Here is a 27,565-nt window from a genome sequence, read left to right as displayed (position 1 = left end):
GCTATAAATAAAAAAAGAGCAACAATTTTGAAAAAAACACATTATTTTTTACTTTTTGCTATAATAAATATCCCCCAAAAATATATATAAAAAAATTATTTTCCTCAGTTTAGGCCGATATGTATTCTTCTACATATTTTTTGTAAAAAAAAATCGCAATATTGATTGGTTTACATAAAAGTTATAGCGTCTACAAAATTGGGGATAGTTTTATGGCATTTTTATTAAAATATATATTTTTTTACTAGTAATGGCAGCGATCAGCGATTTATTTTTTATTTTTATCATGACTGCGACATTATGGCGGACATATCGGACAATTTTGACACATTTTTGGGACCATTCACATTTATACAGTGATCAAAAATGCATTGATTACTGTGTAAATGTGACTGGCAGTGAAGGGGTTAACACTAGGTGGGGCTGTATGGGTTAAGTGTGTCCTAGGGAGTGATTCTAACTGTGGGGGGAGGGGCTGTGTGTGACACAACACTGATCACCGCTCCCTGTAATCAGGAGCGGTGATCAGTGACAGTGTCACTAGGCAGAAAGGGGAAATGCTTGTTTACAATAGCATTTCCTCGTTCTTCCTCTCCGTGAGACGATTGCGGGGATCCTACTCACAGAGCTCGTGGCGGGCACGCACGGTGGCACGGCAGCAAATTCAAAGGGACGTTCAGGTACGCCCACTTGCACAGCTGTGCCATTCTGTCAACGTAAATCTACATTGGCGGTCGGCAAGCAGTTAAGCATGCTGACAACTGCGTCCCAGTACCAGTTACATTTCCAGAACATGTGAAGGTGATTTGCATTATCTCTTATTTATTTATTTATTTCAGGTACCAATATAGCACCATCAATTTACGCAGCGCTTTACATATACATTGTACATTGACATCAGTCCCTGCCCTCAAAGAGATTACAATCTAAGGTCCTTAACTCACATTCATATACTAGGGCTAATTTAGACAGGAACCAATTAAAGAGGAAGTAAACCCTGATGGGTTTACTTCCTCTTTCATTCCCTGCAAAGGTAAAGCATAATGGACTGCTATGCATCGCATAGTAGCTCATTATGTGTCACTTACCTGACACAGGAGCCAGCAATGTCACCGCTGTCCCCTGTAGTCCGGAGCATCCATCTTCTTGGTGGGTCTCGCAGCTCCGGCACTGTCATTCGTTGGAGCCGCGATGACGTCACTCCTGCGCATGCACACGGGAGCCGCCACTCGCTGCATCGCCGTTAACTGCGGCGCGCTCAGTGCAGCTGTGCGCCGATGTCTACAGCGCATGCGCCGTAGACAGCGGTGCCTGTCTTTTGGCAAATATCTCATAAACCGTGTAGGTTTAGGAGATATTTCTTGGACCTACAAGTAAGCCTTAATCTAAGCTTACCTGTAGGTCAAAGTTGGTTGTAAGGGTTTACAACCACTTTAACCTACCAGCATGTCTTTTGGATTGTGGGAGGAAACCGGAGTACCCAGAGGAAAACCATGCAGGCACAGGGAGAACATGCAAACTCCAGGAAAGTAGTGTAGTGGGTTAAGATTCAAACCAGCGACTCTTTTGGTGCTAGGCGAAAGTGCTAACCACTACACCACTGTGCTGCCCATCTCTCTGCACATAGGATCTACTCACTTCCCAAAGTCAAAAAAATCTTTTTGGTGTATAATGCGCACTCATAATATACAGCTGTAACAACCTTTGTAACACATTCAAATAAACTTTATGAACATTTAGCAACACATGTTCTCACGTGTCCTCAAAAGAACCCAACCCACTTGGACCTCACCTTACAGCAGTGGTCTCCAAACTGCAACCTGGGGGCCAGAGGTGGCCTTTTACTTGCTTTTATCCAGCCCTTAGGGCACTATTTCATCTACTGATACCAACAATGGGGCATAATGCCGCCACTGACCCCAATGATGGGACCCAATTCCTCCCAATGACACCAACAATAGGGCCCAACGATGAGGAACAATTCTTTTAACTGACACCAAAGATGGGGCATTGTTTATTTCCACTGACATCAGGACCTTTCCTACTCTCAGTAGCCACAGTTCAGCCCCCCCATAAAGTTAAAGGACTGTAAATTGGCCCTTTGTTTAGAAAGTTTGGAGACCCCTGCCTTACTAGAGTGGAAGCATAAGTATTCCCTCAGCAGCATCTGATAACAGTTTGATATGGAAACACTAATGGTACAAGATCATTCAACTAAATTAAAAATAGGCATGGGTACTCATACTCCCCCACCATGACCCACCAGGTCGAATTGGATCTTGGATTATACAACCTACATTAACACATTTCGATTACCATCCTCCTCGGTTCTTCTGTGTTCCTTGTGTGCACTCCGTGTGACCACCTGGGCACCTTCTGATCTTCTGGTCTATTTATCAGCCAAATATGTTTTTATATTTGGCTGATAAATAGATGTTTCACCACCTATTTTACAGTACTTGACTCCTGACCCCGATGAAGATTCTTTAAAGCTTCCCACACATTTGCAATTCGTACAATACAGTTGGATAAATTGATATTTGATGCAGGAATATGGAGAATAGACATTGATTTGGTGATTGTATGTAACGCTGTACCAGCCATTGCTTTTGTATTCTAAAGCTTTAGAATTGTTGTATAAATAAAATATAAGCTTTTACGGAAATTCTGTTTTTGTTATTAATGCCTTAAACGTTCAGTGAATATCAAGATGATGTATTATGTATAGTTATTTGGGATGTTGGCACTTCAGTATTGTATTTATCACTTCTGATGTGAATAGGATATTCAGTAAACGTTTGGACTATTTTTATTATTGTTCTGGAAATTTCATAGATAAGCAACAACGATCCTCATTGATTAGTGGTTCCAAAATAATAACTACTGTAGTAGGGAACAGACACAAAAGTTACACTAGGCATCTTTCCAAAATAACAGTGCCTTGAAAAAGTAGTCACTTAATTAGTCAATAGATTCCATCTGTGTGTAATTTAATCTCAGTAAAAAGACAGCTGTTCCATGAAGCCCTCAGGGTTTTGTTAGAGAACCTTAGTGAACAAACAAAACAGGTCAGGGATAAAGTTGTGGAGAAGTTTAATGCAGGGTTAGGTTTTAAAAAAAATATCCCAAGTTTTGAACATCTCACTGAGCACTGTTCAATCCATCATCCAAAAATGGAAAGGGTATGGCAAAACTGCAAACCTACCAAGACATGGCCATCCACCTAAACTGACCGGCCCGGCAAGGAGAGCATTCATCAGAGAAGCAGCCGAGGCCCATGGTAACTCAGGAGGAGCTGCAGAGATCCACAGCGCAGGTGGGAGAATCTGTCCACAGGACGACTATTAGTTGTGCACTCCACATATCTGGCCTTTGTGCAAGAGTGGTAACAAGAAAGCCATTGTTGAAAGAAAGGCATAAGAAGTCTTGTTTGCAAGAATCCATCTGGGGGTCACAGCAAACATGTGAAAGAAGGTGCTCTGGTCGGATGAGACCAAATTTGAACTTTTTGGCCTAAAAGCAAAATGCTATGTGTGGTGGAAAATTAACACTGCACATCACCCTGAACACGCTATCCCCACTGTGAAACATGGTGGTGGAGATGCTTTTCTTCAGCTCAGCATCGACAGGGAAGCTGGTCAGAGTTGATAGGAAGATGGATGGAGCCAAATGCAGGCCAATCTAATGCCGCGTACACACGTAGCGGACTATCCGGCGGACTTAGTCCGGCGTACTTCCCGCCGGACTTTCCGAACGGGCTACTTGCCCACACACTGCATTTTTTCAGCGGACTAATACAGCGTACTAAGTCCGCCGGACTCTCCGCCGTACTTTTGAAATGAACGGACTCGCCCACACCCGCGGAGGAAAGTCCGCTCATTTTGAGCACGTCTCCAGGTAGCTGGGGCCAGCGAAGGAGGCGTCGCTGGCCCTGTCACCTGGTATGAACTTAAAGGGGAATCCCTACGCCGAAAAATCGGCGTGGGGGCCCCCCCCTAAGTCCACATCAGACCCTTGTCCGAGCACGATACCCGGCCGGCCAGGAAAGGGGGGACGAGCGAGCGGCCCCCCTCCTGAACCGTACCAGGCCGCGTGCCCTCAACATGGGGGGGTGCCTTGGGGAAGGAGGGGCCGCGCGGCCCCCCCACCCCAAAGCACCTTGTCCCCATGTTGATGAGGACAAGGGCCTCTTCCCGACAACCCTGGCCGTTGTTTGTCAGGGTCTGCGGGCGGGGGGCTTATCGGAATCCGGGAGTCCCCTTTCATAAGGGGGCCCCCGGATCCCGGCCCCCCACCCTATGTGAATGAGTATGGGGTACAATGTACCCCTACCCATTCACCTGTGGAAAAAAGTAAAAAAAAAAAAAACACAACACACAAGGGTTAAGATAGTTTATTGCACAGCTCCGGGGGTCTTCCGTCTTCGGGGGTCTTCTCGCCGGACTCCTCCGCTATCTTCTGCTTGCACTTTTGCTAGCGGAGGAGACCGGCTTTCTTCTCCTCTGGGACTGTGACACTATAATGGGCAGGGGCATTATCCGGTGATGTCCCTATATAAGTCGCCGCGCGTCGCGTCCGTGCCATTGTGAGTGGAGGATGCGACGAGGCAACATCTGAAGAGAAGAAGAACAGAAGACGGTGAAAGCGGCGACAGAAGGATGGGCCACCGCCTGTAAAAGAGCTAGAAGAAGGCGAGGTGGCCCGGCAAGAAGAACCGAAGAGGGGGACAAGACCCCCGAAGTCAGAAAAAGAGGGCGGCGGTGAGGAAGAAAGCCGGGCTCCTCTGCTAGCAAAAGAGCTAGAAGAAAATAGCGGAGGAATCCGGCGAGAAGACCCCTGAAGACGGAAGACCCCCGGAGCTGTGCAATAAACTATTATAACCCTTGTGTGTTGTGTTTTTTTTACAGGTGAATGGGTAAGGGTACATTGTACCCCATACTCATTCACATAGGGTGGGGGGCCGGTATCCGGGGGCCCCCTTATTAAAGGGGGCTCCCGGATTCCGATAAGCCCCCTGCCCACAGACCCCGTCAACCAACGGCCAGGGTTGTCAGGAAGAGGCCCTTGTCCTCATCAACATGGGGACAAGGTGCTTTGGGGTGGGGAGGCACCCCCCCATGTTGAGGGCACGCGGCCTGGTACGGCTCAGGAGGGGGGGGGGGCGCTCGCTCGTCCCCCCCTTTCCTGGCCGGCCGGGCAGCGTGCTCGGACAAGGGTCTGATGTGGACCTGGGGAGGACCCCATGCCGATTTTTTTTTGGTGATGGGGCCAGCGACGCCTCCTTCACTGGCCCCGTCTACCTGGAGACGCGCTCAAAATGAGCAGACTTTTCTCTGCACGGGAAAAGTCAGCTTATTTCAAAAGTACGGCGGACTGGCATACCAACGGCCAGATTAGAAATGCGAGTCCGACGGGAAGATTGGAGTGCAAAACTACTTTCTAAGTCCACCGTACTTTTGGGTAAAAAAAGTCCGCTGGAGGCTACACACAGGGGGATTGTCCGGCGGACATTGTTCGCCGGACTTTTCCACCGGATTGTTTGATCGTGTGTACGCGGCATTAGAGGAACACCTGTTAGAGCCTGCAAAAGACTTGAGCCTGGGGATGAGGTTCACCTTCCAGCAGGACAACGGCCCTAAACACACAGCCAGAGCTACAATGGAATGGTTTAGATCAGGGATATGCAATTAGCGGACCTCCAGCTGTAGCAGAACCACAAGTCCCATGAAGCATAGCAAGACTCTGACAGCTACAAGCATGACACCCAGAGGCAGAGGCATGATGGGACTTGTAGTTTTACAACAGCTGGAGGTCCACTAATTGCATATTAGATCAAAGCATATTCATGTGTTAGAATGGCCCGGTCAAAGCCAAGTCTAAACCCAATTGTGAATCTGTGGCAAGACCTGAAAATTGCTGTTCACAGACGTTCTCCGTCCAATCTGACAGAGCTTGAGCCATTTTGCAAAGAATGGACAAAAATGTCACTCTTTTTAGATGTGCAAAGCTGATAGAGACATCCCCAAAAAGACATGCAGCTTTAATTGCAGCGAAAGGTGGTTCTACAAAGTATTGACTGGCTGAATACAAATGCACGTCACACTTTTCACATTTATTTTTAAATATTTTGAAAATGTATCATTGGGGTGGAGTTTCTGGTGCTGATGTCATGCCGCTGCTTTTATCTGATTATGCACGTTTTGTGTTTATAACAACATTTAAAAAAAAAAACAACAACACTATTGGGAATTTATTTCTGGGTCATGGTGAGCTTTATTTTCCCTAGTTGGAGTCCATCTGAGATTTACCATGTGTCATATGTGTTTCTGCTATTGTAATGGCAGCCCTTTGATCTGGTGAGTGATGATTTCACAAGGAGTTGGTGGCTGGTTCTTTGAGCACTTTGGTAGAGTGAATACACATTGGACGGCGGTGGATGGTGGTTTCAACTTTCACTTTTCTTGTTCACTGAGAACAGTGTTTAATGGGGCTTTTGCATTTATTACTCTTTATAGACTTTACACAATTCTACTAAGTGGCGCTACACATCATGTTTTTTTTTTATAATTCTAACATGACTTACAGCTACCCTTTTGATGTTTATATACATTTTATATGTATATATTCTTTGTGTTGACGTGTGTATAATTTTTTTGGGGGGGCCTCTGTATATACAGCATATTATATGTTTGTTAATTCCGTCTGTTTAATGAAGCAGTTGTAGTAGAACATTATTATGTCTTCTTCACTTTAGGGAAGTTTTGTCTATCAATCACTTTCTGGAGGCAGCTGCTGAGAAGGAATTAAGAGGGAAAAGGAGACTCCAGCAGTTTATTGAGAACTTGCTACAAAGAGTGGAACTTGCAGAAAAGCAGCTGGAATTTTATCAGAACCGACAGATCAAAAACAATCAAGCCAGCGCAGGAGATGCTGTGGTAAGACATTGTGTATAGATTCTCTTATAAGATGTATGTGTAACAAATAGACATATTGTGGGCACAAACTGCTGCTTTCTGCTGTTTAGAAAAGTGAGTGGATCTGCTGCTTCTTCTTTACTTGGAACCTAAAACTGAGACCGAATGCACACTTTACATTTTAAAGAACAGTCATGCATACTGCTTGCACTATACGATTCTTTATGTTACCTTAAAGGGGTTGTAAAGGTAAATGTTTTTTCACCTTAATGCATTCTGTGCATTAAGGTGAAAAAACATCTGACAGTCCCGGCGCCCCCAGCCCCCCCGTTTTTCTTACCTCACCCCTCGAAAGTCCCGCGCTCGTCCCCCGACGTCCTTTCCACCGTTCAGCCTGGCCGCTGATTGGCTGGAGTGGATGGATGGAAAGCAGCGCAGCCATTGGCTCGCGCTGCTGTCAATCACATCCACTGACGCGGAGCGCCGGGGCCGTGTGATACAGCGAGTGGCTATAGCCACCGGCTGTATCACGGGAGCGCGCCCGCAGATGCTTCTCACCATGCGAGGGAGCTCGCATGAACATGAGAAGCACCTGCAGGAGGAAGCCGAGACAGCCGCCGAGGGACCCCAGAAGAGCAGGTTCGGGGCCACTCTGTACAAAACGAGCTGCACAGTGGAGGTAAGTATAACATGTTTGTTATTTTTTTTAAAATTCACTTTACAACCACTTTAATTAGCTAGAAATGCTTCTTTTGTGCCTCTCTGATTTTAGTTTCACTTTGTTACAAAGGTAATATTTTACTGAAATGGATGTAAACCCTCACATATCTCCAGTGAAGTGAACAGCCTCAGATACACAGATATGAAACAAATCTCCCCCTTCATAAGGTTTATTTGTATTTTTGCTGTCTTCAGCTTTATATGCTGTTTTTAGAAAGTGTATTAGCCCTTGTACACATGGTCGGACATTCCGACCACAAAAAAAATCCGTCAGATTTTGTCCGACGGATTTTGTCCGAATCTTGTGTTGCATACACACGGTCGGACAACGTCGTCGGAAAATCCGATCGTTCAGAACGTGGTGACGTTATTTCGTTACGACGGGACTACGTTCAGGCTAGTAGCCAATAGCTTTGGTCTAGGAATTTGATCTGAGCATGCGTGGCACTTTGTCCGATCGGAATTCTCTACAAACGATAGGACAAAGTCCCCTCGGACCATGTTGTCAGAAAATTTTATAGCCCAGCTGTAAAACTTTGTCGGTCGGATATTCCGTCGGAAACAGTCCAATGGAGCCCACACACAGTCGGATTATCCGACAACACGGTCCAATCGGACATTTTCCATCGGAATGTCTGACCGTGTGCACAAGGGCTTAGAATTTTTTCTACCTGTTTCAGCAGTGGGAGGGGAGTCTGGACGTACACTGTGTGACAGCTAATTGGATGAAAGGCAAACACCCCCCCTCCACGTAGGCAGTGGAACAAAGATACTTGCAGAGCTGTGCTGTGAGTAGACCAGCTCACAGCTAATCTGTCTCTTTAAGTTCCCTCCCCGACACAAATTTCCAGCTGCTTTTATCTCCTGTGTTGGACAACTTGTCAGAAATGAATCTTATAACAGAAGAACTGAGCAGCAGGAAGACACAGGACTTAGGGCTTTGGAGAGAGATGAGAAAACAATACAGATATATGTGTCTAGGTCATATTTCATGAATGGGATTTACATCCACTTTACCTTAAAGTGGTTGTAAACCCTTACAAACCACTTTGACCTACAGGTAAGCCTAGATTAAGGCTTACCTGTAGGTCCAATTAATATCTCCTAAACCTACACGGTTTAGGAGATATTTGCCAAAATACAGGCACAGACAGCGGCACACCGGTGCACTGAGTGCGCCGCTGTCAACGGCGATATGCCGCGAGTGGCGGCTCCCGTGCGCATGCGCGGGAGTGACGTCATCGTGACTTTGTCGAATGACAGCGGCTAAGCAGCAAGACCCACCGAGAAGATGGATGCGGCGGACTACAGGGGACAGCGGTGACTTCGCTGGCTCCTGTGTCAGGTAAGTGACACATAATGGACTACTATGCGATGCATAGTAGTCCATTATGCTTTACCTTTGCAGGGAATGAAAGAGGAAGTAAACTCATCAGGGGTAACTTCCTCTTTAAGGCTCCGTTCACACTGGAACTGGCCGCGGATCGCACAGGAACGCTGTGCGTCCTCATTCTCCGGTTCAGGGGCGAATCAGGGCCAAACCTTTGACTGAATTCGGCTCTTAAATTGGAGCTAAAGACACAGTGTTGTCTGTGTAGTGCACTCCCCCGTCCCTGCCGGAGTTATGTGAACCGCTTCCATAGAGAGCCGATCACATTCTACTGCTATGAAAATTGGATGTGTGGAAACCTGCATCCAATTCACATATGTGTGAACCCAGCCTTATGGCTAGGCCCTACCATCTGACATTTGACTAGTCTGTTTTAGTGGCTAGAAAGGGCAGTCTCAGTGGATAAGAGGATGGCAATTGGTATTTACTTTCAAAATCTGTTACCATCGTCATTGTTTTAATTGTGTTATGTTTTGTGTTAAAAATATTTCTTAAAGGTTCTCTGTAATGGATTCAGCATGAATTGGAATTTTTTTTTTCTTTTAAATAACAAACATTTTATACTTAACTGCTCTGTGCAATGGTGTTGCACAGAGTAGTAATCTTCCTCTTCTTGAGTACCCCGCCGGTGCTCCTAGCTCCTCCTCTTCTCAGTGTGCATACCAAGTCGCCACTGGCACCAACAATGGGGCACTATTCCCTCCGCTGACACCAACAATGAAGCATTGTTTACTCGCATTGAAGCCGGGGCATTTTCGACTCACGCTGGTGACAGTCTGGCCCCCCCAAAAGTCTGGCCTTTTGGTTTACAAAGTTTGGAGACCCCTGGTTTAGGGAATCAACCTGACTTTGCCCCAGGGTATTAGATACCGGATTGCCTATGAAACAAAAAAAGCACTTTGAGGTGTTAATTCGCCGAATGCAGTAATTTGGCATTTTCCTTTTTTTAAACAATAACCTATTGCAGAAATAGCTGCTATTATTACTGCGATTGGCACACATTACCAGTCAGTCTTTTGGAAATTGTAGGTATCCTGCAACAAGGATAAATATTCACTTTTTTTTGTACAAATATTCTGCCAGTTGTGCAGTGTTCACTGTTTTCGATAAACCCAATTATGTAAATGAAACCTTCTACAAGGGCTCCTCATCTGTGAGTTTAATACCCTGTATGGAACCAGCCCTACGTTAGCCCAGCTCTGTTTTCAGTAATAACACCTCTTTCTGAGTTCTCTCACACTTTAATTAGAGAAGCAAAGCCACAAGAAAGATTGCTGTGTGTTAATTTTTCCTGAGGATGCTGTTAAAGTAAACCTGGCATGAGACCAGTGTGGAGCTAGTAACCTGGCTATAATTCTAGCCCAATGGCCTAGAACAAGTAGGCAGAAATAGGGGGCAAGTTTCTGCATATAAATACCAAATACACTACATTCTAGCATTGTTTACTCCTGACCCCTTCATTGTGTATTACTTACTCCTGATCTCTGTACTCTGGGTGTTACTTAGTTTTAACCCCTACAATCTGTGCATTTCTTACTACTGATCTCTGCAGTTTATACAGAACGAACTCCTGACCTCTACACATTGTATGTTACATAGTCCTGACCCCCTGCACTCTGTGTGCTACTTATGTCTTACCCCTGAACTGTGTGCATTACTTATTTCTAAGGTCTGCACTCTGTACATTACGTACTCCTGACCTTTGTGTATTACTGTCTCTTAAATTCTATAATCTTTTTATTACTAACTCCTGGCCCCAGCACCCTGTGAGTTACCTACTCTAGAACTGTGCATTACTTTAACTTATGTTCCTGACCTCTGCACACTGTACATTACTCCTGACCCCTGTAGTCTGTGCATTTATCCTGATCTCTTGCACTTTATCCTGACCTCTACACTGTATGCATTACTTTTTTCTGACTCGCACACTGTGTGCATTACTTACTCCTGACCCCTGCAATATTTGTTCCTTACCTCTGCATACGTGTCACTTCAAGGAGTTGTAAAGGCAGAAGGTTTTTTATCTTAATGCATTCTATGCCATTCTGCCGATTGTATATCATCGTGCAGCGGTCGGGAAGCATGGTAAATCAGGAGTGATTTGTTGTGGGTGTGAATACAAATGAGAGAGCCTTGTTTTGTAGGTGTGGCTACAAGTGTCCACAGCTTATAAATCTTTTTATATTAAAATACTGCCACTATATACCTTATTGGCTGATCTGTATACCATGGTCAAGTGATAAACTGCAGGGTCTGTCCAGTGCTGAGAGTTCAGGTAGGAGGAGTTTTCCACTATAGCCTGTGTCCTCATGCTGTTATGGGAGGCGGATCGTCCATGAATTAAGATGTGACATCCCACCCACTGTGTTATTTTTTAGTTATTGGGCATGGAGGAAGAGGGAGGGACTGGGCTGTGCTTTTTACACAATGTAAAGGATTAACCCCTTGAGTTCCACAGTGAGTATAACAAGCATGCTATTCTTCATATAGAGACTGATTTTACTCTTGCGGGTTTAGTAACACTTTAACCCATTCCCGACCAGCCGCTGCAGTTACACTGCGGCAGGTTGGCTCCCCTGCATGAATCATTGTAGCTGTACGTGGGCTCTTTAAGACACTTTAGCAGGCACGCACGCCGGCAGCATGTCCCCAGAGCCGATGTGCATGCCCGGCGGGCGCGATTGCTTGTGACAGGGTGAGAACCGGGATCTGTGTGTGTGTAAACATACAAGTCCCGGTTCTTTCGGGGGAGAGGAGACAGATTGTGTGTTCATACTAAGCAGCAACACCAATTGGTCTCCTCTATTTTTTTTACCAAAAATATGTAGAAGAATACATATCGACACAAACTGATGAAGAAATCAGCTTTTTTTTGTTTTTGTTTTTTTAATTGGTATATTTATTATAGCAAAAAGTACAAAATATTTTTTTTTCCAAAATTGTCGCTCTTTTTTAGTGTATTGCTCAAAAAATAAAAACCGCAGAGGAGATCAAATACCACCAAAAGAAAGCTCTATTTGTGGGGAAAATAACCTACATCAATTTTGTTTGGGTTCAATTTGGCACGACCGCGTAATTGTCAGTTAAAGCGACGCAGTGCCGGATCGCAAAAAGTGGCCTGGTCAAGAAGGGGGTAAATCCTGCTGGGGCTGAAGTAGTTAAGGTTATGGAAGGTAATAGGGTTAAGTGGGGTGAAGGATAAATGTCAGGTTTAGATAATATTTGAAGCATATGGCCGCGTACACACGGGCGGATTGTCTGCCCAACTAAGTTCGTCAGACAATCCGACAGACAGTCCGTCCAACATTTGAATGAACGGACTTGACCACACACGATGAACAGACAGTCCGCTGAAAGCTTGCGCGATGACGTGTACAGCACGTACGACGGGACTAGAAAAACGACGTCCAATACACTGCAATGCAACCTTCGGCCGTGTAAATCCTTTCTGAGCATGCGCCATACTTAGTCCGTCCAACTTGCCTACTCACGAGCGGACTGTCCGCTGAAACCAAGTTTGGACGGACAAAACCAAGTTTGGACGGACAAAATTACGGAAATTCCAAAAGACTTAGTCCGCCAGACTGTCCGCTGAAAAAGTCCGCTGAAGCCCACACACGAGCGGATTGTCCGCTGAAACACGGTTCAGCGGACTAAGTTGGGCAGACAATCCGCCCGTGTGTACGCGGCCTAAGGCTACTTAAATAAAAATAACATTCATTAACTTTTCTATGAAAAAGTTCTGACTCTATATAAACTGGAATGAAAACTAACATATCACTGGGTTGAAGTACCATCACATATAAAATAAAAGGGTGAATTGCATTGTTGATTGACTTGACCTGTGCTTGAATTATGTTTCTTATATACTTACTCAACTATACTTTTGATTTATTACAATCCATATCTGCAGTGCAAATAATGATTTCTGAGAAATAGATCCGAGAGTAATGGCCTAGATGAAAGCTTGGTTCCTTATTGTTGGCTAAGAAATGGATATTGTGATTATCCAGACTTCCGGGGGACAAATGTAATGGACTTAGTCTATAATAAACCTTTCTGTGCTGATTTCTGTAAACACTACTGGTGGTTTTTGGTGATTTTTTTTTCTTTACAATTTCCACTAAAATCTAAATGCATTAGTATTAGCTTTTTGTTTTTCATAGAGGACTAGTGAAAAAGTAAAGCGCCCATTAAATCTTTTTTTCCTCTAGTATTAGATACAGTGGTAGAGTGTTAGAACCTATGTGAGATCTTTAGTCATGTCTGTATTTATAATTTTTCCCTTGCTTCCTGACACACGTAGGTCCCATTCACACCGCCAGTGAACTTTACTGCTTCTCTGTCTTTCAGAGGCAGTTGAGTAGCAGTTTGCAGGTGTTAGAGGAAGCTCTGCTTATCTGCCTCCTCCTCCACCCGCTACATTTGAAATCTTTCAGGGTGCAGGAGGCAGATACCTAATTTTGACTTCCGGCTGAGTTTGCCGCAGAGAACTCAGCCGGTGATGTTTGACCGCCCCCCATCCTCCTCCTCCACCCACAGCTGGCCCAATTAGAGGGTGCAGCGTGCTTTGCACATGTGCAGTAGAGAACGGCTTCACTGCCAGTTTCCCTTAGTGGAGATGGCAGCGGCAGCACCCGAGAGCCATTTGAAAATCAACTCACCGCTGGATTCCTGGACAGTTAAGTGTCCTAATATTAAAAGTCAGCAGCTACAGTATTTGTAGCTGCTGACTTTTATTTTTTTCTGCAGGAGCCTGGAGCTACTCATTAAGGAGGCAATATGGCAGCCTCCTGAATGCCTCTTTTTTTCAATTCCAAGGGGGATTCTACATTGAAATGCTGCGCTGGATGGTGAGCTTTAGGCCTACATTTACACCATGATTACATGTACTTTAGTGGGTACTTTGGAAAGCATCACCTGCCAAGCACAACATGCCAAGTTAAATTTGACTGCAAAGCATCTGGCTAGGGCATTGTGAATGGACCTGGGCAGCAATTATGTTATCTTGTAGGTAGAGGGGATGATAAAAACATGGATCAACCACCTGTTTCATATAACACTTAAAGAGGAAGTCCAGCCCCCCCCCCCCCCCCCACACAATTTTTTTTTAAGTCAGCAGCTACAAATACTTGACAGCCAGTTCCTTACTGCGTATGTGCGAAACCCACTCTGCTTTGCGAATGGCCCAGCGGCGAGGGAAGTGGGACGGGAGCCAAACTTCTGGGGGACCTCGCCGCAACCCGGACTTCCGGAAGTGGGGATGGGTACCTGTCAAAAACAGGTATCTGTTTCCCCCTCCCCCCACAAGGTGACACATGTGGCACCGAAGGGGGGGGGGGCAGTTAAGTGGAGCTTCCACTTTTGGGTGGATTTCCACTTTAACTAGTGCAGTGCTACCTTGTGATATCAAATACATAAAGCTTAATCAATATACATCAGTAACTCTCAATCATATATACAGTAGCTCACAAAAGTGAGTACACCCCTCACATTTTTGTAAATATTTTATTATATTTATTATTATAATACATGATTTATATAGTGCCAACAGTTTACGCAGCGCTTATATTTTCATGTGACAACACTGAAGAAATGAGCAGTGCTGGAAAAGAATGGTGGCCACACAAAATATTGACATTGGGCCCAATTTGGACATTTTCTTTTAGGGGTGTACTCACTTTTGTTGCCAGTGGTTTAGACATTAATGGCTGTGTGTTGAGTTATTTTGAGGTGACAGCAAATTTACACTGTTATACAAGCTGTACACTCACTACTTTACATTGTAGCAAAGTATCATGTCTTCAGTGTTGTCACATGAAAAGGTATAATAACATATTTACAAAAATGTGAGGGGTGTACTCACTTTTGTGAGATACTGTATTAGTACATACTAGTAATCAATAATCAAAAAATTGGGGTACAGTAAATGTTAATAAAAAGTCCATATAACATAAAGTTCATGTAGTAGGAAGTTCACATAGAACTTCCAACAAAATGCTTTTCACTTTAAAAACACACCACAGAGCCCTTCACCCCACCTCATGGTTGTCCCCTGACCTTCTTTCCAGGACTTCGCTATGCTAGAGGAGGTCAAATCTGCTTTATTAATAAAGGGACACTGCTCCACTCGATATACCAATCATCAAATCCTTAGGGCTATAAGATACGCATAGGAAGCAAGAAGACCCAATTTAAAAAAAAAGAAAATATGAAACAGATCTTGTAACCCTATTGCATATGGCATCCAAGCTACGCCCAGCCTAATGACGTCACCGCCTGACTGACGCATTGTACCCAATCAGCTTTCTCAAAGGCCCAGGTAGGTTAACGGCATCACGCTCTAAATAGACTGCACTCTGGTTACCATAGCAGTCACATAACACAGCCGCCGCCATGATCCGCAAGAATGTAAACAGTCAGATGAACGAGAAAACCATTGTAAATGGCCCGAGGAGATAATCACATTACAAATATCTAACCATATGCAAAAAAATACTGTATATACATAAAAAGCTATCCTCACATTATAGGCATTCTATTAAGTAAACCACCTGTTTTTACTCCCACTTTGCTGCCTATTACCTCGTACACACGATTAAACAATCCGGTGGAAAAGTCCAGCGGACTCAAGTCCGCCGGGCAATCCCCCCGTGTGTGGGCTCCGGCGGACTTTTTTTACCCAAAAGTCCGGCGGACTTAGAAAGTATTTTTGCACTCCAATCTGTCCGCCGGACTCGCATTTCGGCAGACAATCCGGCCGTGTGTGTGCCAGTCTGCAGTACTTTTGAAATGAATGGACTTTTCCCGCCTGGTCATTTTGAGCGCGTCTCCAGGTAGCCGGGGCCAGCGAAGGAGGCGTTGCTGGCCCCGTCACCCGGTATGGACTTAAAGGGGAACCCGTACGCCGAAAAAATCGGCGTGGGGTACCCCCCCAGGTCCATATCAGACCCTTATCCGAGCGCGCTACCCGGTCGGCCAGGAAAGGGGGTGGGGACGAGCGAGCGCCCCCCCCCTCCTGAGCCGTACCAGGCCGCGCGGCCCCCCCCACCCCAAAGCACCTTGTCCCCATGTTGATGAGGACAAGGGCCTCTTCCCGACAACCCTAGCCGTTGGTTGTCGGGGTCTGCGGGCGGAGGGGTTATTGGAATCTGGGAGCCCCCTTTAATAAGGGGGCCCCCGGATACCGGCCCCCCACCCTATGTGAATGAGTATGGGGTACATGGGGGGTGCTCACTCGTCCCCACCCCCTTTCCTGGCCAGCCGGGTAGCGTACTCGGATAAGGGTCTGATATGGACCTGGGGGGGGACCCCCACGCCGATTTTTCGGTGTAGGGGTTCCCCTTTAAGTCCATACCAGGTGACGGGGCCAACTATGCCTCCTTCGCTGGCCCCGGCTACCTGGAGACGCACTCAAAATGAGCGGACTTTCCTCCACGTGTGTGGGCGAGTCCGTTCATTTCAAAAGTACGGCGGGTAGTCCGGCGGACTTAGTACGCCGTATTAGTCCGCTGAAAAAGTGCCGTGTGTGGGCAAGTAGCTTGTTCGGAAAGTCCGGCGGACAGTCCGGCGGGAAGTCCGCCAGACTAAGTCCGCCGGATAGTCGGCTACGTGTGTACGCGGCATTAGTGTAGCTTTTCAGTCTAACCCCGTACACATCGAATTTTCCGACAACAAATGTTGGATGTGAGTTTGTTGGCTGAAAGTCCGACCGTGTGTATGCTCCATTGAAAATTTGTTGTCGGACTTTCCACCAACAAATGTTGGCCAGCAGGTTCTCAAATTTTCCACCAACAAAACTTTGTTGTCCGAATTTCTGATCGTGTGTACACAAGTCTGACGCACAAAAGTTCACGCATGCTCAGAATCAAGCAGAAGGAGCCGCACCGGCTATGGAAATTCCTTTTTCTCAGGTTGTCATGTGTCTTGTACGTCACAACGTTCCCATGTTCGGAATTGTTGGCTAACATTTGTGTGACCGTGTGTATGCAAGACAAATTGGAGCCAACAACCTTCGAACAAAATTCCACAGTTTTGTCGTCGGAAAGTCTGATCCTGTGTACGGGCATTAGACTTACATTGCTACACAACACGGCTCCTTCTTTTGGATATGGTAGCCACATTTTTTTTTTACTATTTTATACCCACAGATTCTCTGTATATAAATTTTTTTTATGCTTTTTCAATTGATCCCATGGTGAGTCACATTTTAGATTTCTAGGCACACTGCTGAATAGCTTATACTCTATATGTGTTGAGGGTGATGAGCTGTGTTGCTTTTATGCCAAACATATCCATTTGCGAATAATCGCACCAACTGTTGTCACCCTCTCACCAAGCTGCTTGGTGATGGTCTTGTAGTCCATTCCAGCCTTGTGTAGGTCTACAATCTTGTCCCCGACACCCTTGGACAGCTCTTTGGTCTTGGCAATGGTGGAGAGATTGGAATCTGATTGGTTAATAGCTTCTGTGGACAGGTGTCTTTTATACAAGTAACAAGCTGAGATTAGGAGCACTCCCTTTAAGAAAGGTAGTGCTCCTAATCTCAGCTTGTTACCTGTATAGAAGACACCTGGGAGCCAGAAATCTTGCTGATTGATAGGGGATCAAATACTTATGTCACCCTTTAAAATGTAAAAACTATTTTATAACTTTTTTGAAATGTGTTTTTGTGGATAATTTTCTTGTTGTTCTGTCTCGCTGTTAAACATACCATTAAAATTATAGACTGGTCATTTCTTTGTCAGTGGGAAAATGTACAAAATCAGCAGGGGATCAAATACTTTTTTTCCCCTCACTGTAACTTCGGCTTGTTCAATTAAGCTTTGACAATAAAACATGGAAGCTGATTGGTTTCTGTTCAGAGTTGCACCAGATTTTGCACGCTCCAGTTTTAGTAAATCTTCCCCTATGGGTCGATATGAACTGTATAAGCATTTACTAAGGTTACATAAATGTATTAAGAATGTGAAAACTTTTCATTTGTTCCCACAGGTTGTACATTTTCAGGCAACCAGGAAAAACAAGTGCTTGTACGTATACTTTGTTTTTACAGTTACAATATTTGAATACCATAATGTTTATATTGTAAATTTTTATATGATTCATTGAATTTTCTATCATTGTGTTTTAAAGTAGAACTATAGGCAAAACTTTTTTTTTTCACTTTGAATAGAGCAAGTTAGGGTTATAACCCCTGTCTATTTTTATTTCACCATCTGTGTCCCACTTCAGAGATTTCCCTTCTCATCTTTTCCTGTACCATAACGAAACAGGAAATCCCTGCAAATTAAGGGGATATCTTGGGGACCCCCAGGCCACCAGAACTAGTGTCCCCATGGGAAGATTTTCCTCAATTACTTTTCTGAGGACAATCCAAAATGTTGAATTTTTTTTTTCACTTCGATAATAATGGTAAACAGGAAAAATAGAGAGGGTGACTCTCCTTAACAGGGGCACAGACAGCAATAAAAACTGACAGGGGTTATACTTTAAGGTAGGTTTCTGTAAAGTAATCCTCTGGTCTGATACTATCTATTAACCTAAATTCTCTTTGTCACAAAAAGTATCCAGTATATAATGTCAGGTGGTACCTTTATGCTGAAATTCCTGCGTGAATATGAACTTTCAGAAAGTTGGTCTTTGTAAAGTTTAGGCATATATACTCACCATCCACTTTATTAGATACACCTTGCTGGTACTGGGTTGGACCCCCTTGTTGCCTTATTTCTTCATGGCATAAGTTCAACAAGGTGTTGGAAACATTCCTCAGAGATTTTGGTCCATATTGACATGATAGCATCACGCAGTTGCTGCAGAGTTGTCAGCTGCAAATCCAGGATGCGACTTTCCCGTTCCACCACATCCCAAAGGTTCTCTATTGGGTTGAAATCTGGTGACTGTGGAGGCCATTGGAGTACAGTGAACACATGGTGCATTATCCTGCTGGAAGGAGCCATCAGAAGATGGGTACACTGTAGTCATAAAAGGATGGACATTGTTGGCAACAATACTCAGGTCGGCCGTGGCATTTAAACGATGTTCAATTGCTACTAAGGGGCCCAAAGTGTGGCAAGAAAATATCCCCCACACCATTACACCACCACCAGCCTGAACCGTTGATACAAGGTAGGAAGGATCCATGCTTTATTGATGTTTACACCAAATTCTGACCCTACCATCTGATTGTTGCAGCTAAAATCGAGATTCATCAGACCAGGCAAAGTTTTTCCAATCTTCTATTGTCTAATTTTGGAGAGCCTGTGCGAATTGTAGCCTCAGTTTCCTGTTCTTAGCTGACAGGATTGGCACCCAGTGTGGTCTTCTACTGCTGTAGCCCATCTGCTTCAAGGTTTCGATGTGTTGTGCTTTCAGAGATGGTATTCTGCATACCTTGGTTGTAACGAGTGGTTATTTGAGTTACTGTTGCCTTTCTACCATCTCAAACCAGTCTGCCCATTCTCTGATCTCTGACATCAGCACACCATTTTCGTCCACCCAACTGCCACTTACTGTATATTTTCTATTTTTTGGACCATTCTCTGTAAACCCTACAGATGGTTGTGTGTGAAAATCCCAGTAGATCAGCAGTTTTTTAAATACTCAGACCAGCCCGTTTGGCACCAACAACCGTGCCACGTTCAAAGTCACTTAAGTACCCTTTCTTCCCCATTCTGATGCTCGGTTTAAACTTCAGCAAGTTGTCTTCACCATGTCTAGATGGATGAATGCATTGAGTTGCTGCCATCTGCTTGGCTGATTAGCAATTTGTGTTACCAAGCAATTGAACCGGTGTACTGAATAAAGTGGCTGGTGAGTGTATATTGTCCCCTTAGGCAGTTTTCGGGGCTGGGGACAGGTTGCCCAGACACCAAGCTTATCATATATGAGGTAGGAAAAGGGACAACACTCTCACTTGCCACTGAAAAGTGTTGCTTTTTCCAAATGGTTCCTTAGCACTGTCAGCGGTACTCTGAATCAAAAGAAAAAATATGGTGCCTGATACCTGGTGGGCCCAATTCATCAGGTTTTATCAGACCTCTGTTCCATGTGAGTGGCCAATCCAATGAGGATCTCAATTATATAATATTTAATAGTAATATGGCCTGAGTTCCTATTCAAATCCATAGTAATAGCCATTTGAAGCTGGTCAAATACAGGTCAAAAGGAAGTCAGTTGCATCCAAAAAAAGTGACCATCCTCCACCTGCCCGCTCGCTTGCTATCTGCCGGTCGGTCTGTCACCTACCCCATCTTGGTGGCAGGCTGTGGGCAGCGGCTCCTGTGTCCTCTCCTCCAGCATGGTGGCTTCCGCTGTGCGTCTCCTCTTTCCTCTTCCTATGCACTAGGCATCCAATAGGATCACCTGTCCTTTCAGTCAGTTGGGTGACGTGTCTCACGACCCGCTTCCTGATTGACCGGCAGGAGGATTAGTGTGAGAATAGCAAATACATGGCCTTTACCATTTCACTAAAATATGAATAGCAAATATTCATTCGCTAGTCTCACACAACTGGGTGGGCTTGGAGTGCAGTGCTCTGCGCCTTGAGAACACCCTTTTTAGAAGCCTATTATAAGCCTATTAGAGCCTCTAGGCTCTAATCAACTGCTTCAAACACACCACCCCCCCCTCCCATAATTGGAATCCATGGTCTGGTGCCCTGTATGTAGATCGAGGGCCGGACACATGAATAGGGGGGCAGTGCCTGTGCACCCCTAATGCAGGGGCCTCCCCTGAAGTTATATAAATGACTTAACACAATTACATGTCTTTTGGCAGATTAAATACTTCACATATAGGTAATTCAGTTGTGTAGTTGATTACCTAGAATAACATTTGAATGCTTTTGCTAATTTTATTGTGTAGCACCCTCTAGTTTGCTAGTGTTGAAGTACAGGCAAATTTCGTTGACTCATAGTGTGAGTCTGGAATCTGGGCCAGGGTTTATTGCAGGTCAGGCTGGATGACTCATACAGGCAGGTCTCTGGTGTCTCTGATTCTGGAAACTTCTAAAAGTTAGTGGGCGGAGGCCAGGAGGGTTTATCTGCTTGCTATGGGGAACCTAGCCAATCCCTAGGTGTACTGGCCTGGCAGGGTGGCTAGGCCAGCCCTTAATATGGCCAGCAGGGGAGTCGGTGGAAGATGGAGTACTGAGGAGACTGTCGGTGGCCTAGAAGAGGTCTCCTATGTCTAGGGGACACCCCCAGCTCCAGGCTGGGCTTGAGCTGGCTTAGGGGTTTTAGTGCTATAATTGCATATACAGATCTATATTGTTTTTTGTAGATTATAGTATTTTCTCTATAATGTGTTATGGTTATTCTGTATGCAATATACCAGTGATGGCTGTTGATTTTCATAAATGTCCGATATCTATTATAGCACTTCCTTAGTCATCTAATTAAAGATAGCACTCCAACTTGTATAGTTTCTAGAGGAGGGTTTCTCAACCAGGGTTCCATGAAATCCTAGAGTTTTTTCAGAGGTTGCCAGGGATTCCAATGCGCAATTTCTGCCTCTCAGATAAGTTCCCACTGATACTAATGAACTTTTTAGCTATCTATAAGGGGGTAATTCTTCCCAATGGACACAAATGTATCATGGGCTGATATAGTAATGTTTAGTAGGGGTTCCCCAACACCGGAAAGATATTTCAAGGTTTCTTCTGTATTGAAAAGCTTGAAAAATTATTTTCTACAGAGATCAAAGAAAAGGTAAAAACTACACTAAGGTTATTATTAGGTTGTTATTACGAACACTTCTCCAATACCCTGACCATACCAGCTTTCTCAGAGAACAAAGATGTATTATAGGAGCGCTGGACCCCTTTGCTGGTTAAAAGACATTCAGGTTTTTAAATTTTTAGGAATTCCTGGAAACATATTAGAAGAGTGAGAACTCCACTGATAAATAAAATTCAGTATGAATTTATTCATCAAATCTGATGCAAACATAAAAGCCAATGTGTTTCAGTGGCTCACAATCCCATTTTTTCAGTGTTGTAGACTAAAACAATAGGGAAATTATATGTAAGAATCAAAGGTATAAATTGGTGTCTAGAAAGATGGCAACTCTCTAGATAAGCATTTATACATTTGGGTCTTACACATGCTATCTTCGGGTTCTTTTGTTCTCCAGCCCTGATGAAGGGGATTGTGAACACCTGAAAACTGCTGAGGGTTGCTAGGGGGGGGGGGGGGTATAGTTCTACTGTAACTTGCAGGTGAAACTATTAATGTGAGTGGGTTTATGAAGATAATACTGCATATGAGTAAATTTATAGTCATTAACATATATCTGAAGCCAAACTTTTTTTCCCGTTTTGGATAAAGTAGGGAGGAGTTAACACTCCTGGCAAATTGATGTTGCTGTCTGTGTGCCCGCTTGGGAGATTTACCCTTTCTATTTGTATTGGGCTCACTGTTACTTAAATATGAGAGAAAATCCAAAAATGTCAAGTTCAGATTAGAACAGGGATTGAAAAAAAAATCTTCTAATGGGAAGATTGTTTTGGTGACAACTGACAACTTTATAGAAATTTCCATTCACTTCAGTGAAGAGAAATCTTCCCAATGGGACAAACATGGCAAACAAAAAAATGACAAGAGGTTTTAAGCATTCCTTACTCTATGCCTTAAATCAAATAAAGTTTGGACTTTAAATCTATTTTAATTTAGCCTTGTACATAAAGAATGTATTTAGAAATAACAATATATATATATATATATATATTCCATTTTTCAGGAACCGAGGAAGTTTTAATCTGGCAAATAACATGCATGATGTCAAGCCTCAGTCTGCACAGAAAGGTCGCAGTTACATGAACCGCGTTGGCATCCAACCAATGAAATTATTACATGAGTCCTCTGAAGGTTGCAGAGAAATATGGAAGCCACAGAAGAAAGTGGACTCTTCAGGCACTGCCAGGAAGGTTCACAACAAATCCAAAATTGGGAAAAAGATATGCATGTGTAATAATGTTCATAAACAGTACTAAAATACCACTTTATTTACATTTTGTACAGAAACAAATATCCTTTCACAATTCATGGGGGGTATCTTTTTCCTGAAAGAGTTGTAAATATATAAAGGGAATTGCAATACATATCTTTGTTGTCACTGTCCATTAAAGTGGAAGTAAACCCATCGATTTAAACAGTTAAAAAAAAAGGCATGCCGGGAATGCTAACTGCACATTGGCTGTGCTCTCAGCCAAACTATCAAACCATCCAATGGCTGGTGTCATAACAAATCACATGTGCAGCACCATAGCAGTTGAAGATTAAACAGAGGCAAAGATGGCAGCTTCCTTGGCTGAAAACGATAGGGGAGTTTACTTCCACTTTAACTGGTGAGTCACCTCAAAACTGGTTTCTCAGTTTTTGACTGGATGCTTACAAATTGAATCACATATTGATCTATCCCTGAGTTCTGTATGGTGAGATCTCTTCTCCTGAGTTTCCAAGTTTACCCACCTGTGACAATCCTAAAGACTGCCATAGATTTATGGTATTTAAATTTCGGCTAATTCCTGCTGAATTGGTCAAAGGGGTAACCCTATTGGCACCTCCCGGCTCGACAAAAGTTGATCTTTCAATTGACAAAGTCAGGTGGAAAATTGTCAAACTAACTATGACTGCATCCAATCAGATACAGTTACTGCTCAGTTATTTAGCCACAGGAGCTGGCTGTCAGAATACCATAGCCAGCAGGGAAGATTCCTCCATTCACACTGTTTAGTGTGGATGGAAGAATCTATCAGATTTCTCTAGTTTGGCCAGTGGGTCGAAACAAAAGAAATCTATACATGTATGGCTAGCTTTTGACTTTCTACTTACTCTGGATTTTTTATTTATCAGAGAATACAGCGGGTTAAATGACACTCCTTGATGGAGGACATAGAGTTGGGAACCCTGGTGGGTATATCTCTCCTCTGGAGTTCTCAAGATATATTAGACGATGATTCTATTCATAAGCATTAACCTGTAACTGGAATGTCAGTTTAAGTAGAGCTCACTTTAAAACTGGAAAAAGAATATTGCTACTGTATGTTTGTACAATTTCTTATTGCTTACACTCTATGATTTGCACATAAATAGTCAGTACTGTACAGTGCTGTAAAAGATAAAATATTTTAGATATTTATATATAAATATATATAATGAAAGACTGAGGATTTAAACTTTAATGAAAATGATGTTTATTCTTTAGTAAGCTATCACACTGTCTGGCCTATATTAAAGAGTAATGGTGTGCTTTGGGCTGAAGCAACCTATAACATTTCAGCTTACAAATGATTACAGCAGTAAGAAAAAAATAAATATGAAATCTGGTTGCTGCAGGTAGCTAGGCTTTTGCAATTTGCTATAGTTAAAAAAGGCCTCCAAATATAATTATTATTTACAGGGTGACAGTGATTGCTGATATTACACTGTAGGTCAAAGATCAGCTATGGCTTGTACAACTGCTGCTGACCTTTTTATATAGCACTTATACTCACACTGTAATAACAGACCATTGTACAGTGAGTAAATATGTAAATCTGCACTTTTAGAGGTTGCCTTTCACTAGTAAGACTAGACGTTTTGCAAAGCAAAGCTGTTTTAGAAATAATTGGTATTGAATGCTGTGTTATACAGGGATCCAAAATATTTTATAATGGTGTAAATTGGCCTGCAACATATTCACCAATATGGAGTATATATGGTCAGGGATTTACTGTGCATGACCCTTTGTGACACCAGTATCTTAGAGAAGTTAAGGTAATCCTGTGGCCAGGTTATAGACGTCCAAGTATTTACATATTTTAAAAAAACAAAATTAGTTTGTAAGAAAGTCTTCTGAATGTGCAGCCACTGTGGAGCAATTCATCCTCAAAGTTCACAGCAGAAGAACTAAAGTTGTTCAGATCATTTTTGCAGGCTGTTCAGCTCACTCTGTTACTTCTTCCTAGTGCTCTTGCTTTGTGTTTATATTATAGATTGAAAGGCTGATAAATCACAGGGTAGCAGGGGAAGCAGAACTGGCTTAGAGGTGTCAGGAGCTTCAGTGATTCTGTTGTGAACTTTGAGAATACATTGCTCTACAGTGCCTAAAGCAAAAAGGGTCAGTGTGGGCCTGCTGTTTATGTCTGAATCATTTGCTTGCTCTAGAGCCACATGGCTGATTTGTCAAGTGTTGCCAGTCTTGGATGTGCCCATATACTGTCTTGTATGTGCTCAAGTAAATATCAGTTTTGTGTAGACTGTGGTAGGTTGAATCAACCACTGGCTTTTTAGGCTACTAGTAGACAAGCAGACCTAGAGTATGTAAATCCATAGAAGATGTGGCCATAATTCTCTAGATCCCATACCACCAAGCCTGCTACATTTTTTCACCTGCTTATTAAAATGAAAGAATATTAGACGATAATAACATAAAGTGAAAAAAAAACGTAATTATCTTTTAAAATGTTACATACCTTGAAGTATCAAGTATCATTAATAGTTTTGAGATGTGTACAAACATTAGTCTTTTGACTTGTATTTGCAACTATTTATTAAATCCATACATTCGTGATGGGATTCTGGTCTTGGAGATGGTACACTTTATCCAGGGTATTTACACTGGCTGAATATTCAGCTGTATAATTATAATAGAATAAGCTACATTTTTATCCAGCCATCCCAAAGACTTGATTGGTGTAGGGTGGGTCAGGTGTATGATATATATATATATATATATACACAGATTATTGTTTAAATAATTTGCGTAAGAGTGAACCATGTTTTATACATATATTTTTGGAACCACCCAGTGCAATATTAAACTTCACTCTTTGCTGGGGAAACAATTCCAGTTGAGCCAAGCCCCGCACCTGGGTTATAAAAGGTGCTATTGTCCTGCCAAAATTAAAAATGTTTGGGTATTTATTAGTAAATTTTATAAGAATTTGCAGGAACAAAAAGGGTCTTAATAGACTTGCTTTCTTCCACTCTAATCCCTACTTTATGAATGGGAACCTTAGGTGCAGCTATATTAATGACCAAAAGAGGGAGAAGGTTTCAAAGTGCATCAGAAGAAGGTTGAACTTTATTTCACTATGACCTTAATCTTGAAAAACAGGGAGAAAGAAAAACAAATGTACTACCTGAAAATGTGTCAATTACCGTAAATTGCAATATCCAGTATTCCTATGTTTTGAAAGGCTGTGAAGAGCATACTGGAAATAAAGTACTTTGAACAAGAATATAATATTTTTCTATAAATACATTTCAGCATATATAGCAGGTGGTATGAGGCGTGGACGTGCTCAGAACTAAAAGTTTTCATAAAGGGTTTCCCACTTTTACCAAATATGAACCCTTGTTTCTGACCCTTCCTTGTAGTTACAAGGAGTGGAGCCCAACACAGGGGATTCACTATTGTTTAAATTCCTCTGTGGATCAATGGACCAAGCCCAAACATTTAGATTGATTTCTATTTTCTGATCACCATTATGTCTAAGGCTGGATTCACACCTATGCATTTTTTGTGCTTTTTGCATTTTGCAGATTTGCACTACAGCCCATTTAACATGGTTTCCTATGGAACACGTTCTGTAGTGCAAATCTGCAAAATGCAAAAAGCACTAAAAATACAGAGGTGTGAATCCAGCCTAAGTGGCCAAGTTCGAACACCAGATGCCACTGGTGAAGAGAGAACGCTTAGTTTTAGGCTGAAATTCTATGAAAATTGTTCGAGAAAGGATATTTATCTTTTTTACAATAGCATTCTTATTTCTCAGTTAGGGTTCATACAATTTTGCACTTTATTTCTTCCTCATATGTGAATGCAAAAGCAACTTGAATTAGCACAGAGCAACTCAAATCAACTCCTTCAGCAGATCAAAAGCAAACAGGAAGCATGCAAAAGCACCTGAAAGCATAATGATTCTGACTCTATTCTGAGACCTTTACCTCACGTACAGTACTTGCACCACACATAATAGGCAAAAATGTTTATTGAGCATGTTTTGTGTGTGATTTTACAGAAAGTCTGCTATAGAACATACTGTATATATAGTTCTCTAGCATTTGGCACTTTTTTGAAAATATGTTTCCATGGCTACGCTACGCTGGAAGAATTCCATTTGTGTTTAAATATATATATATAATATATATATATATATATATATATATATTGCACTTTTCACAGTTTATTGTTTATATCATTTTTATTACAATATTAAAATGTGTTTTCAGATGTTCCACTGGTTTCTGCCAGTCATGACAAGAAACATATATAGTAAACATATTTTACAAAGCTGAAAGTTGAATTAGTGATAGTGTCTGCTTGATGGACATCTGATCTCAAGCAGCCTTTCTCAACCTTTTACCCCAAAATAATAATTTTCAGGTCTCAGAAAACCCTACTAAAACCAACTTATTGGGAGTCAGTAGGAAAAATGCTCCTTATATTGGTGGTCAGTAGGAAGAATGCACCCCCACAGGTAGCTAAAAAGGTCACTGGTGTCATCTTGCTGGCTTTGCCAATAGGCATTGGCACTGGTACTATGCAGGTACCA

At 43.0% G+C, this 27,565-nt stretch overlaps 1 protein-coding gene across 1 annotated transcript in view; it reads left to right on the top strand.

Moving 5' to 3' along the window:
- ZNF365 (zinc finger protein 365) overlaps positions 1 to 27,126 on the top strand; it is a 56,414-nt gene extending 29,288 nt beyond the window's left edge. Inside the window, exons 3-5 of the mRNA XM_077455423.1 lie at positions 6,755 to 6,935; positions 18,019 to 18,056; positions 22,765 to 27,126. Coding sequence (XP_077311549.1) covers positions 6,755 to 6,935; positions 18,019 to 18,056; positions 22,765 to 23,017 — 472 coding nt within the window. The 3' untranslated portion in view covers positions 23,018 to 27,126. The remainder of the gene's footprint in view (positions 1 to 6,754; positions 6,936 to 18,018; positions 18,057 to 22,764) is intronic.
- Positions 27,127 to 27,565: the final 439 nt, after the last annotated feature.

Source organism: Lithobates pipiens, unplaced genomic scaffold, assembly GCF_037356315.1.
Source record: "Lithobates pipiens isolate NorthernLeopardFrog02 unplaced genomic scaffold, aLitPip1_a1.2 Scaffold_25, whole genome shotgun sequence".
In the NCBI taxonomy this organism is placed as follows: Eukaryota; Metazoa; Chordata; class Amphibia; order Anura; family Ranidae; genus Lithobates; species Lithobates pipiens.
Note: the sequence above shows the minus strand (reverse complement) of the source record. Positions and strands in the feature narration are given on the sequence as shown.